The following is an 18,924-nucleotide window of genomic DNA, read 5'->3' on the forward strand; positions in this document are numbered from 1 at the left end:
GAAAAACTCTAGGCAGATAGACGTCTTGCTGTTTTCCTTCATCATATTGACATCGCTGCAGTAAATGTAAAGTTGTAGTAAACAGCGCTTAAATAGATAAAGCTTATTCCCATGAATTTTCAACTTCTTCTCCGAGATTGGGGTTCCGGTGATTGAACAACTCATCAACATTTGCACCTCTGTACATTCTCGTTATATATAATTTCCTCATGTTTATTTAGATTTGGCACTTGCGTTCAGCTTACCAAAACCGTTACCCTTGTGGCCTTTTTTTTAACGCCCTCTTTTTTACTGAATGCATTTTTCTTATCTGAGAGCCGACCAGCTATTTCCGCCAGAGCTTTGATTGCGTTTTCGCACCGATTTTTGCGCCGATAGCCAGTCGAATACGACTTTCTTAATAATCTCTATGCAAGGTGCCGTTGAGCTTTGTGAGAGCTCGAAGCTGTAATTTGTTTTTGTGAGCCGTCCTATTGATACCTTTATCTCATCGTTCCGTTGCCGAAATGTTTTTCTTGGCTTTCTGAGCTTTTTCACTTTAAGCAGGTCTGTTCGCAAAAGACGATGACCAATCACTTTCCCAACGTTCTCGCAGTTCTCACCATTTTAAGGGTTGCACTAGTAGCAAATTTCCTTCGAAAGATCATCTAGGAAACACAACGAGGATGAACCCAGCCACTCTAGATGATACACCTAACCCTCTTTCTTCCCTAGACTGAAGGAGCTTTTTTAGTTCCGTCATATAGACTTCACGTGCTTGTCACACATCATCTTGTTACTGAACGTGCACGGTAGCTAACTAGGTCTAACTGCAGTGCCCGTTGTACAAGTTTTTCAGCCTTCTAAGAATTTAGCCCAAGGATCCTCTGTTAATGTCTATTCCTTGAACGTACAGGTTGAATAATATGCCAAAAAATATTTTGGGTTTACAGCCGTCATTACCGCTAAGCATTGTTTTTGGAAAGATGCCAGCATATGCGACAGTAAGTAAGTATTCAACTGCTCAGTATATGGATGTTCAAAATTACGGAAGAACCGCATGTCACAAATCGATGTAATGTATCTATATAATCCTTACACGTTCTGGCCCTGGGCACACTCACATGATTGTGTGACACAAAGAGAACCTTGACAAACCTGTATTTGTGTCGATACACGCTTTTCATTGGGTCTGCGCGGTTATTTGCGAAGATTACTATAGTTTTTTATGATACAGTACTGGTACCTTTTTCCATATATCTCTATATATAAGTTAGAATTTTCGTGTAAGCTTCCATCCGCTATTGATTGGGTTCTGTCCCGCTTGTAAGGCTATGCGTAGTGGGTAATACCAATAACTGCGTAATAATAAAAAAACGTGCCATCGACAAATATGTTCTACTAGTCCACATAGTTAATACGAACCTGTCGATAGCTTCTCGTCCTTCATTATCCATGGAGGAATCTGAAATAGATCGCATTGTCGTTTCGCGGGATACTTGAGTCAGATAATTGTTACATTAGGACAATTTAGGTAAACGCGTCCTCTGCTGATTTCGACAGTGTAAACATTCAGATTGTGTTTAATTTGCATCAGAGACTCAATCCTCAATATGCTTATATATATATATATATATACCAATTGACACTCTGTTTGTTTTCTACCGGGTAAAATGAGCAAACGTTTATCTGGGAAGCGTCGTACAGTACATACTCACCATCACTGTGACAATCCGAAGATGTATATCGTCGATCTTCGTTTTTTCTTCCTTGCTCAATTCAAATTCATTTTCATCATTCGTAATATTTAGTCCGCTAGACTTCGACCAGATGCCAATCTAAGTTGTCAAGCAACGCAACGCAACGGTTATAGTTATTGTGACATAATATTCTAAGCGATCTGCGTACAATTTAGTAATAAAGGGATTTTACCTGTCCGTCTTTTCGACAATACCAGAAGAAGGATATGCAATACTTGTTTAGTACCTCCTCAAGTCCGTCAGTTCCGAGTTCAGTAACGAAAAGCACAAAGTCTTCTCTGATACCCTTCTCGTTAAAGTTCACACGGCCCGTTGCTCCTTCGAACGTGCGCTGAAATCGGTTCGCAAAAAAATAAGGACTCGACCCTCTTTCTTTCTTTCTTTTTTTTTTTTTTACGAGATTTTCCATCAGTCGTCTGTGCAACGAGTGGAGCCTAAGAAAAGCCATTTGATATAGTTCACTATACAAGCATACCGAATAAATGTTTAAATTTTTGAACGCTTAAATCAGTGTGTTGGACGAAAAAAAAAACGGTATCTAGTTGGTAAAATTGAACAGTAATTGCAGCTTTCAAGCGTATATTATACATCAAAGGGAAGATTTTGCCGAGTGCTTTGTTAGAACAAGTCTCTAGGATTTGTTTGGAAATCTTTATTGCGACTCTGCGTGTTTCAATGGTTACACTTTTGTATACATACTAGATACACCGTATTATATTTTAATCACTAGCAAAGGCGGAGTATTTGCAACCGCTAAAAATGGTGTGCTCTTGACACCGTTGCCATCCTAGCCATTGGTAAGCAGTATAGGTACTGTTCTGTAATCCTAATATAGTTTATTGCAGTCTGATCAAAGCGTCCGGGAATCGTACAACGCTGGATAGCGACAAAACCTTCCATTACTGCTGTCCAAGTCAAACCGTCTGTAGGAGAGACCCAAACCGTTGAATATAATATGTAGCTTTGACATTTTCTGCCAAGCCTTACTACATATCGATAGACAAAAAACCTATATATATATATATATATATAGCTTTGCATGAACACCCACCCCTAATTTAGGATCGGGTAGTGATAGTGTTTTTTGCAATCGTTGTGTTTTGTTGCTATTTTGTCACTGATTTGGACGTACAATCGACCCTGCCGAACGTTTCCGATGAACGTCATCTATGCACCTCTGGATTCTATTTATGTGCGCTCTGCAAAACCTCTAGTTAAAAAAAGCCGAATCATATCTTTATATATACATATATCGTTGAAACACCGCCGGCCGTTCTATCTTCCGTCCCGCGCAGCCTAAATTCGCTAATTTACTGACTGTTTATAGTACGTCTTAAATATTTATCTTAAGGGACCATTAAGTGTCCGAGATTGACTTTACCTTGTACGGATCAAGCAAAACCTTGGAAATGTTACGCCATGCTACCGTTGGAGATTTCCGTTTTAGCTTGCCATCAAGGTACGTTCATGAGGACGCAGAATCTATAACCTACGTTGTTTTACAGCACACGAGTATTACGAAAAACTTATATAGACTTGAGCCCTGGCAGAATATTTACCTACTCTTCGAGCTCTCTGAGTAACAGTAGGATTATCAAACATTTTTTTACCTGACTTTTCTGCAGCGATTTCTGCTTGGACAGGCGTAACTGCGTTTATACACAAGTATTAATTAAAGCGAAATAGAGTACAATGGCAATATGTTTTGCAGACCAATGCTTCTCTTAATCTCATACAATGCCGTTTTAGATTTTTCCAAAATAATTTGTTGCTATCCGTTTTCCTTCGCCCAGGCATACCCTCTTAGCGTGGGAAGCTTTCCTGATGGAGGCTCGGTAGAGCTTGGCCATTTACTTATCGTGGCTCGTCTAACCTAAGAACAATGCATAATATCTCGGCATGGGCTCTAGCATTCATAGCACACATCCAGAATTTTCAATGGATCCATTCGATTTAACGGTCTTTCGGTGTACTATCAAGGTCCATCAAGTTGTTTTTGTATGCAATAGAAGTCTATCTGCGAGAAACGCGAGGCGGCCGGCGGTAATCCCGATGGCCGAATAACAAAGTACGTAAAGTCAGATTCCAAATTAGACAGTGTTTAGGTTCTCGATGTGCAAAGATACCTGGCAGTCGTCCCGGTTCTCCCTAACCAATAATAAAGGTCGTGCTTTATCACCAACACACTCTGCCTTGCCCCTAGAACATCAACGATAGCAGAACAGGAAAATAGCATATTTTAACTAGCGATTTACATAAGTTTCCAGTATAATCACGCGAGCGCGTCTAGACGTACCCCATCACGCTTGTAGACACGTTCGGGCACCCGTCCGTTCAACTGGCTAATCTGCCTTGGAGGTTTCTGAATCGTGATATGAACCATTAATATAATTACGTTCACACGCGAGGCAATCATAAAATGACGGTGTTGGTGAATCGTGTGTAATAGATAAACGCCTGCAGAAAGAGCTGTAATGAATACAAGCTATATGATATACGTATCACGTCAGCCTTTTTCATAACCACTGAAATATTCGCTTTAAAACTCCGATGTGCCCTTCTTTGTGCCTCGTCCATTTGTGAGCGTTTGATAATATTATGTCGCCCATTCGAAACAACTACTATTATCGGCATAAAAAAGAAGCTAACAATCCGCCTCGATCGTTTGGCTGTCGCAAGTGTAAATGGCATCTGATAGGACAAAGTTGTACTTCAAATTTTGAGGTTGCGATAGCGGGTAGTGACGGTTCCGTATCTTTAACGAATTATATTTATGACTCCTTATCTGTATAGCTACAGGACACGTCTTCATATTACGCCAACTAAACAGACTTGTCCAGTATCTCGTAGTAGTTAATACCTGTGCTTATATGTAAATGTAATATAAAAACGTAGTCACTAGGTTCAAGTGTATTTCTATCGATTCAAAAGGTCAAAAGGCCCGATCCAGCTTCATCTTAAAGCGGCCACGGAAGAATCCCTATGCTTCCAATCAGGTGACATTTGCTTAAATATGAATAGGCTCTAAGTTAAGGACAACAAAACGTTACGTGGGCGCTGACAATTGGGCTCGCTAATCGACTAACGCCTGGCCAAGCTACGCTAGTGAACAACAGCATGTAGGTTTAAAATCTACCTGCGTCTTTACATTATGGTAATATTGCTAGCGAGAGGCCTTTTCTCTGTATAGGATCATAGTTAGACTCCGATATCGAGTGTTCATTCAATATTCCCTTCAAATGTTAGCAGAGCTGAGCCCAGCATAAACTCCCAAATGAACATAATCATATTAAGGATGTCGCTGAGAACCGTGCTACGGCGAAAGTTAAAAGGTTTCGGCGAGCCGTAAAGGTGGGTCGATGAAACGATAACACGAAACCACGAGGTCAAGACGACAATATAGGAACGGAAACTTAAACAGGCCTTGCGGGGCTGTTCGTTTCTCGCTGGCCTTAAGAGCAATCCTAGAGATCCCTGAATGGTTCGCGCAAAACTGGAAGAGTCAGTTTAAATAAAAGCAAAGGTTTTATTGGTGGTCACTAGAGATAATGCGTATAAATTCGAAACAAGGACGAGAAGCTACAGTAGCATAGGTAAATTAAAGGCTTTCTTGCTTCAATGGCCCACTGCGTTTCACTATGCTATGTTAGCACGAACACCTATTTCAAGGGATAACAATTATATTGCGACAATTAGAACGTGCTGGATTTTGATAGTGGAAGCTAAGCTGGGAAATGGCATGGGTATGGTATCTTCCAAGTGCCCTTAAATTCGAAATCTACATTCTCGCAATTGATCTTCCATAATAATAATAATGTCTTTGCCGTTATTTCTGAGATGTATATATGTATATATCTGATGATTGAACGAGAAAGCACAACAAGATCACGAAGCTTATTCTCGTCCTCCTTCACCGTTCAGCTGAGTACCGACCTGAAATAACAAACAGCATCTTTCCACTGGCAAAACTGTTACCAACAGCCAGTAAAGCTAAGCGCACACGTCCACGCTGGCTTCCTCGCATTGAAAATAACGCACGGTTATAGTTTCTGGGCATCATCGCTACATGTGGAAATTACTGGGTCGTTATCAATGGCGATATTACGACCACAACCGGAGGATTAATATATTATTCAGCAAACAGGCCAACCATGCTCCCTGTACGACTCTATGAGATATGGATAATCAGTGACGCATATATTTTATACACTAAGCAAAGTTAGTCACTAGACGTTGACGATACGGCTTTCATCGGTCCCACTATATGAAGCATATGGCACGTTTACACAATGGTCTCAGTCGCTGTTCGTTGGTTTAGGTCATTGAGGGTACGAAAGGTAAACCCTTATCTTAGATTTTGTCATGCTGGACACGTTCGAGTTAAAGTCTTGAAACGAGCGGCAGTGGTCTACCCTACAGATGTCTCTAACAAGCGCTGATGAAGGTAAAAGATGCAATAACGTTGAAGCCTGATTACGTGATGGAATTATTCAAAGAGATGTTACGCCAATGCAGTTCTTAATGAAGACATTTAAACAAAATCCAAGCATTAACATATTTCAGAATTAAACACAACATCTAAAGATGAAAATAAAGCTATGGAAGTGTTTTTTTTATGAACCTGAATTTTTGCTTTGTTGATAAAACAAAAAAGGTGAGTTTTGCAAAAATATCCACGGAAAAAAAGCCTGTCGAGTTAAACTTGGTTAACTCGCAAAAAATATTCGGTCACGTTCGTAAGTTGAACGTGATCTATTTTTGCCATGTACTAGGACGAACGGACATGCATCAATGGATTGATTTTACAGTACAGAAAATAGACAATGCCAAACAAAAATAGTGATACTCCACAATCCTACTTACTGAGATCAGGCCGACTTTCTTGGACTTATACGATCTTATTTTGGTGACAACTGTTGATGTATGGACTACGGCCAACCACTATCCGGGCCAAATAATCATTTATATATGTCATACCTATGCATGCTTAAAGCGAAAAGACAGAAACTAGCTTTCATTACCAATATATGAGCGAGGAACAAGCAGCAGTAATATCATTCTTAGCTGATCTAGCTAGCCAGTATAAAGGGCAAGGGAAAAAAACCGAGAACAAATTAACAGTCAGTTAGCGCGGTAACAATACGAACAGCAGGATAGCGTCATCCGTTCTCGATAATAACATCCTGCGTCAGATTGAGTTCACACACAACGAATGCCCTTGGGATTTTTATGAGTAATCATACTATATTTACACATGTAGTGCTCCTGGAGGGGGCAATGCCAGGGGCGCAGTAATCTGAGCGTAACAGACGCGATTCTGTTACAATAATGCTCTCGGAATCAGCTCATCTGCCTGGTACGACTTGCTCTATACTATACTCGTACAATTTGCATCCTGCAAGAATTCCTCCAGACAGTGGCTTTAAACTTTGTTATATGTGGGGCTTTTGTCAGGAATGCTTTCTTGCTATCGGTAGCAACTTAGACTGCTTTCTTCGAAATAGAGAGAGGGCGAAAACTTTAACTCGGTTCAATCATAAATTGCGAAGTTATACTGGAGCTAAAAGCAGGCTTAAGTTATACACGTAAGTGGTGCTTTCTAGATTGAGCTTGAAGAGTCTACCTAATTGAGGCTGGAAAAAAAAGACACAAGGTCTTGTGTTTCCGTAATCCTTTGCATCTCTTTGACGCTGACAGACATTTGTTGGTTGATCATCTGTTCTAGTGCTAGCACTTAAAATAATCTATGATGCGCTGCGACTGTCCACATCAAACAGAGCCCCTCTGTTCTGGGACCCCTCTGAAATGGAGGGAACTTTGTTCTCTGAGTAATATTATATGACTAAGCATTCGCGTTGCTTTTTGCTTGTTGCTCAACCCATTTTTAATAAGAACTAAACCAACATGATGTAGATCGTGAAAAGATGCGGGTCGTACATAACTACCTATAGCGTATTCTCACGATAGGTTATCCTTAGTATAAAATATTCGATTAAAAGATTATGTTTGCTTTGTAAATTACGGTTTCATTAAATTTACGGAAACACGCCATTGTTTCCTAAATTGATCGTTATGGTTCTCTAGGCTAGTTAAACGAACGGAAATTATCGGGACTAAGGCTGACTATAAATCAGTAGATAATTATTCATTTACTCGATCTCGGTGTACAAAATATCTAGGATCTGTAGGTTATCAGCTGAGACGTTTTTACCTGCGAAGAGCGCTATTTTTCGGAGGGCTCCATCGGCGTTATAAGATCACATCATTCTGTTATCCTGATACTCATATTTGATCCGTGAGAGTCCCTGTTTCATGAATATCACAGCAGTTGTTGTCTCAGAGCATTTACATTATTAACCGGCCTTTTAAAGATTGTTTTGAAGATCATTCAATATAGAAATTGCCATTGTAATATTACAAAATGGTCTAAACGTCTTTGCAGTGGAAAGACAGGATCTAAAACAGATCAACACTTGATTGATCTGTCTGTAGGTAAGCTGGCCTCTGAAACATATTTCCACTATCGGTCCACTATCAATCGTTAAGCCAAGCGAGCGTTTTAAAAGCCGCGTGCAGAGAAACGTTACGATGCTATAGGAAGATTAGTTAATGATGGATGACATTGGAGTTATTCAGTACAATATTATGTATTTATAACCAAATTACCGGCATTAATCGAGATCAACAAAGGTACCACGGAAGCTTGTCATAGAACCTTGATTGAACCCATTGATGGTGGGTTTCGCGTAACTGCCTAAGTCACCGAAATTAAAACCAGATCACTAGGATTTTTAGCTTGTGATAGTATGCGTCAGGACATTGTTTTGCGATGACACCTAAAATCCAACTAGTGGGAACGTGTGATTAAGCGCTTTAGTGTGAGCAGGACGACGAGAAATGCAGCTCGAGCCTCTATTCGAATGGGCCATATGGGCCTATCTTCGTTTCAGACATCGCCAGTCTAAGGACAAATAAAATAGTGGTGAAACATGCACGAATTTTCCTTGATCCTGTTGACCAGTCGAGCGTAGACCGACAGCTCCAAATTGCAACAATGTTCATTACTAAATTAGCTCTTTGAAAAAAGTGTATGTGATAGATTAAAGGAGGCCTTTATAGACGCCTGCCTTTCTTGCATTTCAGAGTTGCGTTTCCTTGTTCGTTTATGCTTATATGAATCAATAGGCCAAAAATAATCTATATCAAAGGGTGGACAATTTAAGTACCTCTCTGTACCTGACAAAGGCTTCTCGTTTACGCCAGCGTTGACCGGTAGAATTTGCTGAGAAGCTATTGCTTAAAACACGGAAACAAAATGGGAAAGCGGAGATCGCCTTCGTCCGATCACCCGCACGATCAGTAATTCTCATTGACAATCGTTACCAGATTATGTCTAGCTCTAACCAATCTTTTGAACGGAACAAACAGGAATCAATCACACAGCGATATAGAACTACACGCTTGCTACAGTGTATGTAGTTTCACTAGAAACATATGAATGCGTAATCCTTCATTCAATCTCCATCACGTTTTGGTAAATATATGGTGAAATCCTCTAATTTATTAGAGACATGAGAGAGAAGTTGTCTCCGACCTACCGGGTCATCGGAGGCAACTTTATCTATACAGAAGAAACAACACTAGTCAACAACGTGCAGTAACTTGCTTTGTTCGATACGTAAGTTTTGGAACAGGTTCACTGTGAACCTGTATGGGTGAGCCATGGAGAACTGAATCAACTTACCGGAATTGCCGTACACTTTTTAATAGAAAAATAGGTTAGGTGTTTACGGTAAAGATAAATATACTTTCAATTTGCGAATGTGTTATCTCAGAGAACTGTTCGTATTTCGTATTAATTTTAGGTAACATTAACGACGTCCGGATATAACAAGCCGAAAGATTTGTACACCTGAAAATACAAATGCCTTCAATATGGCATCAGGAACTGTCGCATTGTTCTTCTAGCTTCTTTAAAGTCTGTGGGCGGCGTATGGGCCGCTCTCGCGATGACGACTAAATTTTAAATGGAGACAAACTCCAAGCCGAAGACAATATGGTTGATATAGCATGACCTGGACTGATCGTCCTACGTTTTTGTCAACGGAAAACAGACATGCCACACAGGCAGAAAATGCTTACCAATCAGCAAATTGCACGGTTGAAGCAGATTTGTCCTGCAGTGTGCACACGAAACAATTACCAAATGCGGCTCGAAAGAGTTGAATAGCATGAAATTATTTAGATAATCCTGATAGTAGGCCAACCCAAAAAATGTGATTACTCGTTAAACGACAGTTACTGAGAACGAATGTAAACATCGTTTACGTTTATATAGGCACTGAGTGCTTGAGATCGCATCAAGGGAGGAACTAAATCAATCTTTTGCTTTTATCTAAGCCCCTCTGACTGCTTTTCTACTGCCTGGTGAGTCTAGCTATATCTAAAGAACACTCGCGCAGATAATACTCCACTGGCTAAGCATCTCAAATCCGCCCGCTGGCGGGCATCTTTCTGTCTGTCTCCAACGTCCCGGCAACTGCGGCGCAAGTAGCGACTGAAAACTCCATAGCTCAAAGGCTTATTATATTTGGATAAGGAGCGTACCTGGTACGAGCTGTGAGCCAACTAAGAAGAATGAAAAAAGGAACCGTCGACGCCTACTATCAACGACGAGGTGGTAGTAACAGCAGCGCTAGTTGTTGTTGTTGTTGTTGTGATAGAGACGTATGGTGGGAATGTGCACGGGGGTGATCCAGCTACCGCTAAAGTTTGTTTGCCCCTCTACTTTTTCGTACTTTGTCCCTCTCTGGTTTTTCTCTTTTCACGTTGTTTTTCGCTTATTCGATCTTACCGTCTAATAATGTGGGCCGTCAAGCTGGCCGGCGAAAGAGGCTTCCTCCTTTGATCTCACTTCAGGCTTGCCACTAGCACCTCGTAGCTAACTGGAGGTGTTCCAATTTCTAGCGTCTATATAAAAGCTTTGTAACAACGGAACTCTCAATCGCGTTCCAGCCGCCGACTCCCCCTTCTCGCGTACATGTAATCAGGTGCATCGGCGCGCGTGTCTAGAGCAGAGTGTGGACCACGCTTTTTATTCCGATGAGCTCGATGAGCCATCCGTTACATGGTGTCCTCCGCCGATTTTCGCAACAAGTAAGGACCCGTCGTTGGCCCGTTCTGAGTGCCGTCAAAGTACGATGGGATCGGCGTACCAGACAAAGACGAAATAACTACATCGAAGACTCAAAACAAAAGCTGAAGTGCGACTAGTTGGCTTAGCGTCTTACGGTGGTGCTCCGTTTTTCCAGACGTTGCCCACAACGAGGTCAACAGTTGTGATAATGGTGGTAAGGAGTGCGCGCATGACAACAGAGGGGCTAGTTGATTATAAGAGCCTCCGCGGATAAACAGCAGAGTGCTAAGGTGCTCTTGTAGCAGATTTTTTTTGTTGGGGCATTGGAAAATGTTTTACATTTTCCCTATTTCCTGTCTGCTATGGTGATGGCCGCATAGCATAGAAATATCAGCGGTCTACATAATACAATATATCCTCATAACAGGCGAGTATTTGTAGTAACGGAGAGCGTACGTGAGGGCGCTGGTCCTGTGAAATCAGACATCCCTTCTAAATGTTGCGCTAGTAACGTTTCAAATACTTGTCAAGAGTTTGGGCAGATGGAGGAAATAATTTTTTTATTGCATTTTCTTGTTTCTCGAAATTTTCTCAAGGGTTGAGTGTATCGATGTCCAATCTCGAGCCGAGACCTGCTCAAGTAACTGGCATTTTGGCAATTGGAGTGATACTAGGATTTCTTATGTACGTATTTGCTGATTTGTAAATATTCAAAATTGCCTAAACACATACAGTCGAGAACATAAACGCGAAACATCAAAATAGTTTCACGTTTTCGAAGGAATTAACAGATCTGGGGGTCTGCGTATGCCGGCCAGCAATTCGAAAGAAACTTACGGCTTCATACACAATAGAGTACATATAGTAGTATCAGGAAGCATCCCCAACCAATTTGTCATCGGACACATTTTACCGAAAACGAGCATCTTTGTAAAAAAAACGTAAGAGGTCCGTTCTATAACCGGCCTTAAAAGAATTTTTCCTTTAACATCTACTTGCCCCGTGAAAATTTATCACCCTCGTGCGAACTTTATTACTGTAACTACATTTTGCTTTTCTGACCGCGTATAGTGGACGGTGTATACTATTATACTACAAAGATTCAGGGAAAATAGCACAAGGTGAAGGGAGAAGCTAGAGAAGCAACTACGGCATTAGGGATTAGAATACTATTTTGGCAGCAATCCTGTTCGGTACAGAAAAAACATAGGATTACTTTTTTATTGGATACTGGATGGTGCAAAATTGTTGGGGCGAAGGGCAAGTCGTCTGTTGCCCTTCGCGAACCTCAGTGTGTCTCTGTACGATTTGGGTTTGGTTGTGTACTAAAGTTTGCCAACTAAGTTTGGTAAAGAAGCTAATCATATCACCCAATTATTCTTCTTCTTATTATTTTTTTTATTTAAGCCCAAGCCCGACTATCAAATAAATACTTGAAGATTCAACTGATAGTGATCAGCAGTGCGCGCACAATATTACTCTTGATCTTTGATCTAGACCTATGCATGCGAAATGCCATAAAAATATTTTGTAGTTTTCCATTTATAGTCTCACATTCGAAATATAATTTGACATAATTCATACTTCCTTTATTTCTAATTTATGATTCCTAGATCAAACAGCTCAGATATGAACATATAGGGTATATATGGTCCTTTGCCTCGTCAGCTTAAAAGGTAAGAAAATATAGTACGTTGGAAAAAGGCGAGCACATCATCACAATTCTGTTCAAATCGAAGTATGACTGGCATGAAAATCAACGAGCTCATAAACTGCTGTAGTTTTTATACTACTATGAGGGATTTGACAAAGACCCATGCTTTGGATTGGTGAAGTCGAGAAACGGTCTCGTATAAGACTACGAAGCAGACACCCGCTCGATAAAAATAAGTCTTAGAATATTTGTCTAACGAAAAGCCGTGCTCACTTCAAGTTTAAGGCCAGGTCCTAAATGCGAACAATCAATTCGAATATTACTTTTAGCTTGTAGTATGAAAATTAATAATAAAAATAAAAGCTAATAGTACCTATTAGTTAATAAATGAGGTAAATTGGTACCTCATTGTATGGCCTTTTCGCATTATTAGAGTTAAACGGGGAAGCTAAATTAACCTCACTATGGTAAACGCCATCGACACGAGCAAGGCACTCGATGGGATATTTTAGTATGTATTTTATTAATAAGTACTAGACTTCAAATTGTGTGTAATTATAATAATTAAGTGTGTGTGTGTGTGTATTGTGTGTAACACGTATCGTTGGGCCTGGCATTTTATTCGATTGAATTTTATAGAAACACAAAAACATATGCATAAAAGTATTTGCAGCAACAATGAATTAGGCTTTAGAGCTGCCGTCATTTCAAATCAACCTCTCAAAGCAAAGGCGTAATAGTGGTTTTAATAGTTATGATAGATACGATAATATTCGTGCTATCTACGCTGTTCACGTTTTAAAGTTTTAATTCTCTAAGCACGCATTATCAAAGCATACTGTCACTATTGAGAAAGGCCGTGATCCGTATTCAAATCATAAATTTATACGTATAATTCGGCTATGGTCCAGACCCAGAACGAAAATCTACCTATGAATTTTAATAGTTCCCTGGCCATAATCAGGACACATTCAAAGATCTTCCGGGCGTGCATCTTTCAACCAACTTTATACGTAACTATGGTGATCCGCTAGGGGGTAAAATGGGCCCAGGTGGACGTTTCCCGCGTACCGAACCATGCCGGCGTCTACGCGGACGCTTAAAGGGATGTGGAAAGACGGTGTTAGCCGAAGACACCCGAGGCGAGGTGTTCGTTCACAAGCGGATATGCTCAGCGTGGTGAACTGACTAGATACATCTTTTCATACGTTTAGCATACATAGACAGCGGAGACATAGACACCTGTGTATTCGTAAGCAGGATTTTTACTACTGGGGAGTAGTGGAAAGACACCGCATCGCAGAGAGACTGCCTACAGCAATGCACGAGACCGCTCAAGAGGCAGCAATGTAGGGCTAAGAGCAACTCCCACCCCCTGTGGCGTAACTATGCTGACGGAAGCATGGCATCGGCGAAGAGAACTAAAACGATCAAGGGCGTGCGTCTGCCTTACGTTGATATTTGTAATATTGAAAGGAGTGAATCGATGTAGATTTTCGGCATATTCGTTGGCTTTTCTCAAACTACACTGAATCCCTGACCCCTGATCTTTGTTTCTTCCCCACGAGAGAAGTTGGGGCGCTGTAAGACACGCCCCATGGAAAAGTGCAGTTTGGCAACAACCTCCGCGACCAGAAGCGGAACGGGAGGACGAGGAGCATAGACACAGCGCGTTAGGCCAGAGGTCATTATGGTGGTGACTGCTGGTCGTCGAACGATAATTTTTGGCCAATAATCATCATACGACATACGTTGATAGACGCACTGAGTGGACACCGGTCGAAATGACGACCAGAATCGCCTAAGTCAATGGACGTCTTAAAAGCCTCTAAAAATGCAAATATTATATTTATCATATTTTATTCGCGCACACGTATAATAATAATATTAATGACTTTTCGTTGCGTACTCGACTCCATCCTCGTTTCTTGTTAGGTATTCATTTGTTTAGACATTCATTGAACTCACAGCTGAACGTGATTTGAGCCTACGCGAACGTTATACTCGTAAAGGATGTGGTCCGTTCATTAAAGGCATACTGTGAAGAGGGGGTGGAATATATGGATAAATAGATAGCGACCATGCCGCTTGCACATACCGCTCTGCACGATATCAGCTATAGCACGAAGCGCACATACATCCGGATAGACTCATATAGAGAAATCCATGAATATACTGACATAAGCGTACAAACAAACTGACGTAGCCCCAACCCGGTTCCATATAGTCTAATCATGGCAGCGATGGTGACGCTTCCAATTTCAGCCGTTCCAATTTGCATCGTTCCCTTGCTAATCTCAGCAGCACCGTCTCCATCCACTTATGCGAATCTCCTACTCCTCCGACGCTGCTTCCCTTTCCCAAGCAGCGAATTACCTCCCCCTCCATTCCTCCCTGCCCCTCCGAATCCCCAAACCAGCGTCGTTTGCTCCTCTTCTTGGGGCTTGATTCAGCATCAACAGGCCGAACTTCAATGCAGTATCTTCGTTTGCTGGCCTCGTCCCAAGTTCTTCTTCCGTGTTGCTGCACTCCTCCGTCGGTCTCCATCATGTAACCGAAGCGTGCGTGCTGTGCCTGTGTGGCCGTCTATGTCTTCCTCTCACGCGTTCTTTGTGAATCCGTGAGTATCCGTGTGGCATAAGGCGGCTGCGAGCGTTCGCTCTAGTTTTTTTCGCTTCCATCTCAATTTTTTTCTGCCCTCTTTTTTGTCCCAGTTCGTTTCGCAGTTGCGTACCGTAACCAGCGGCTCTGTCACCGCCTTAGCATCCGCCCTCGCGCCTTAGTCAAATACCACCATCACTAGCAATAGCATCTTCAGCAGCAACAGTCCAAACGACTGTAACTAGCAGCTAACTGCTAGTAGTCTAGGGCAAAAAGGCGATGGGACGGTGGAGCGCTATAGGCCAGCCAGCGTCAATGGTACAGTGAGTCGTCATTGCTATTAGTAACAGAATAACGGCCCCGCTTGCCGTCGTATGAGCCTCTGATGGTGGCGATGAAGATGGGGGTGGGCAGAAGACGGCAACAACCATCGCCGCCGGCTGCATCTTTGGGTTCGTTCATTATCGCGTATATGCGAAAAAGACCGGCGTCTGCATACGTCCTTCTGACTCAGTTCGCCTGTCTCTCCGTCTGTCCTTGCGCCTGTCTACGTAGTCACGTTCACACACAGCGTTAACACAGCCAGTGGTCGAAGTCGTATGGCTTGCATATACATCTTCGTTAATATGTGATATCCTTGACAAAGGACACAATTCTACAAGTTGACATACAGACATAAATAGGCGTATTAATGTGTTGTACTGTTATGAGATATTCCCATAGTGACAATAATAGCTTTGGTAACATTTATAGAAGCAGAACGGCATAGGAATGGTAGTAGCGGAAGGAAGAGCAGGAAGATCTTCTAATAGATAGAAACGAAGAGCTACTGTAACTGCTACATTAACATCAAGTACGCATTGTATAGCCATTATGGTAGCCGCACGTTCGGCCGTCGTCTACACGGCGCGCATGTGCGCGCGTTCTCGTAGAAAAAAATAAGCGAAACGCGCATAACAGAACAATCGTTCGTTCATGCCGTTCACGTAGATTATTTGAATGGACTACCGTGGTGACAGCGCGACGTTATTTCTCGTTTTGTATTTTGTCGTGCTTGTCACTTATCAACTGCATCCCGTCGACGTTTTCCTTTTCCCCGATTCAACCTTCGTCAGCCTCATGGCAGTGAACAACAACTGTCATCCTATTCCTATACCCACCACATTATCGTTAGTATATTCAGCACACATCATGCCGTTATTGGCGTCCTCCTGTCGTCACTGAGACTACCAGCTCTAACAGCTCTGGTACCCGAGTGGCCGGCTCTCTCGCCCTCGTAGTTCCATTTCGTTAGTGTCGTCCCAGAAGCAGAAGCAGCTGTCGGCGAAACCCAGTCAACCGTGAAAATTCTACGTATGGATACATTGCCAGCCTCGAAGGCAAAAGAAATGTCTACGATGACATTAAAGAGCCCATGCCTCTTTCGACTGTCATCATAGCATCTATTGGGATCATGGAATTGACTTGAATCCTACTGCTCGCACTGAATAGGCCTTACCGATACCTTTTTTGGTGGCAATATCCCTGTATTCTACAACTACATCCGCAAACCACTCGGCTGCATGCTAAATAACGAACGCCGCTACCAGCAGCAACAAGAGCAGATGGAGCGGTAGCGTCAGTAGTCATCTTGCCGCGCTCGTCGACGCACCGTGAGGGATCTCCCATCGTGACGAATCCACCAGGACGCGCTGGACAGTTCGAACCGGTGTTGCAGTTTTTCATAGGACCGGACCGTATCGAACAAAGAGAGCTGACGTGACGCAGCTCGGGAAAAACGGATCGGGTGATGGCATATTCCTTCGATCGGTTAACGTAAGATCAATACATGGCATACGACAAACGGGTAAGGGCCTGGAATCTTATCTCTATTGCCTTTCTCCATCTGTTCTCGGGCGACTGTCGGATGGTGGAACGAGAAGAACATGCATGGACTGCGGTATGGTTTGTTCCGTCCTCTATCAGACTTTCCGTTGCCAGTATGCAAAATCGATTAAACCAGTTACGCGTTTCACTCGCTCACTGATATAGATAGGTTATGCTGGAAGACGTTTTCAGAGAAGTAGTTATAGGCAACACAACGATGGTTTACTTATTCGTACCTATATACAACACAAGCTATCTAAGAAAGTGATTTTATAATCGTACGTTTCAACTCTATTCAGCATCTTTCTTGCAGAGAGTAGTTTTCATCTGGTTTTTCGAAGGACCTATTTGAATGAAATTTGTCTTACGACTTTTCGATCACTGAATATTCATTTTGTGAAGATTTATCAAATGAAGATAGGTCCAAGTTTAAGAACTGAAGATGTTATCTCTTGAGTATAACGAGCAAGTAGTCGGCCCAGGATTATAACAAATTATAACCTGACCGGTGGCCACCAGTTAAATAGATCAAAGCGCCTGAGCTCCATAGAATCTTAATAGTATTCTAAATTTAGCTAATTAAAGTGTAAAACTCTAATGATTTACCGGCGACATAATTTCGTTACTTACTTTGTGCAAAAGGTTAATAAACCGGTCTAATTTCTGAATGTTGTTTTAATTAATACCAGGGTGAATGAATCGTATTATGTCTAACATCCTACTGTACCCTAATCGGATTATATCTTGTATGGTGTACGTGATGGTTACCATCATAGTTGTTTATGTTGCACCGGCCTTCTAGGTATACCTCTTCACGGTGCTACACGATAATACATTTAAATTGCATTGCGCGTTATTTTTATTTACTGTACACTGGCATATCCTTTATAGTATACGCCTGTAGTTCGCCTATTCGATAAGTGACCAAAAGCCATGTCCCGTTATGCGTCATGCTCACAAGGCCATCGAACAGATAAAAAAAAATAGCTGATAGAAGTGATACAGCTGTGAGAAGAATCTAGGCAGAACGAATCGGCCTCTAAAGGGTTAGACCTGCGATTTAACTATTGATATTAGTGGCGAACTCCATAGGCGGCGATCGCTGGAGCTATGGCGGGACTGTTCGTTCCATCGGTTCAGGCCAGCGTCGCTATTGCTGCCGGCGTCTTCCTAACACCGTTTCAGTCGTCACGGCTTCTCCTTATTATTCTTTCCGCCATTGAAGCAGTCGACTTGGCCGATGACATCTATCATCGTGCTTTCAGGGGCAGACGTGGGGTAAAGCGGAGGATGGCGGGGCTTTTCATTTCGCTATTTGTCCTGTTTGAAAGGCAGGCTCAGCAGCAATAGAAAAAACGACGCTAGTATTTCCAAGAGCGTGCAGTTCCGTACCGCCGTCAGTCAACCGGCAAACGCAGTCTTTGCGCGAAGCGAGAGCAAGTGCGGCGATTAGCGAAGATCGTAAAAAAAGAGCTCGATGTAGGCAAAAGACTTAATCATCGGTTCGGCTGATGATGATACAATCCCAACCGCGTCTGGCCTTGCCCAGCTGTGTTCGAATAGGGCCTGCGAGAGCTGCCAGCCGCCATTGCTGAAGCCACAATGACAGTCGGCTTGAGGTTAGAGTCGGGAAGAAGAGAGTTTTCTGCTACTGATGTTTCGGCATCGCCGCCTTCGGTCTTTGCTTTAAAAATTTTTGCTCGCTTTTTTACATTCCGAAGTGCCTGCACTGCCATTTATGTGTGAGCTGCATATGCCTATGTGAACTTCTGACCGATAGATCTGTCGGGAGGGGTTTTGTCTGAGGGAAATAAAGAAGCGTCGTAAGCAATGTCGGATGGCGACGTCCTTTCCGATACAAATTGACTGTCTATCAATAAATATGAAATTAGTATTTACTTATTAATTTTCGTTCGAATGACGCGATA

General features: G+C 42.1%; 1 protein-coding gene across 5 annotated transcripts in view; it reads right to left on the reverse strand.

Moving 5' to 3' along the window:
• Nucleotides 1-18,924, reverse strand: part of LOC111266441 (glutamate receptor ionotropic, kainate 2) — a 113,267-nt gene that overhangs the window by 30,603 nt on the left and 63,740 nt on the right. For 4 of the 5 annotated variants that reach the window (XM_086970900.1, XM_086970899.1, XM_022843917.2 and 1 more), the window contains 3 exons: nt 1,966-2,070; nt 1,698-1,817; nt 1,405-1,444 (listed from right to left, as the gene is read on the reverse strand). The exons of the other annotated variant lie outside the window; for it this stretch is intronic. In XM_086970900.1, coding sequence (XP_086827026.1) covers nt 1,405-1,444; nt 1,698-1,817; nt 1,966-2,070 — 265 coding nt within the window. The remainder of the gene's footprint in view (nt 1-1,404; nt 1,445-1,697; nt 1,818-1,965; nt 2,071-18,924) is intronic. 5 annotated transcript variants of the gene reach the window in all.

The sequence above is a fragment of the Varroa jacobsoni genome, unplaced genomic scaffold, assembly GCF_002532875.2.
Source record: "Varroa jacobsoni isolate VJ856 unplaced genomic scaffold, vjacob_1.0 scaffold_1083, whole genome shotgun sequence".
NCBI lineage: Eukaryota > Metazoa > Arthropoda > Arachnida > Mesostigmata > Varroidae > Varroa > Varroa jacobsoni.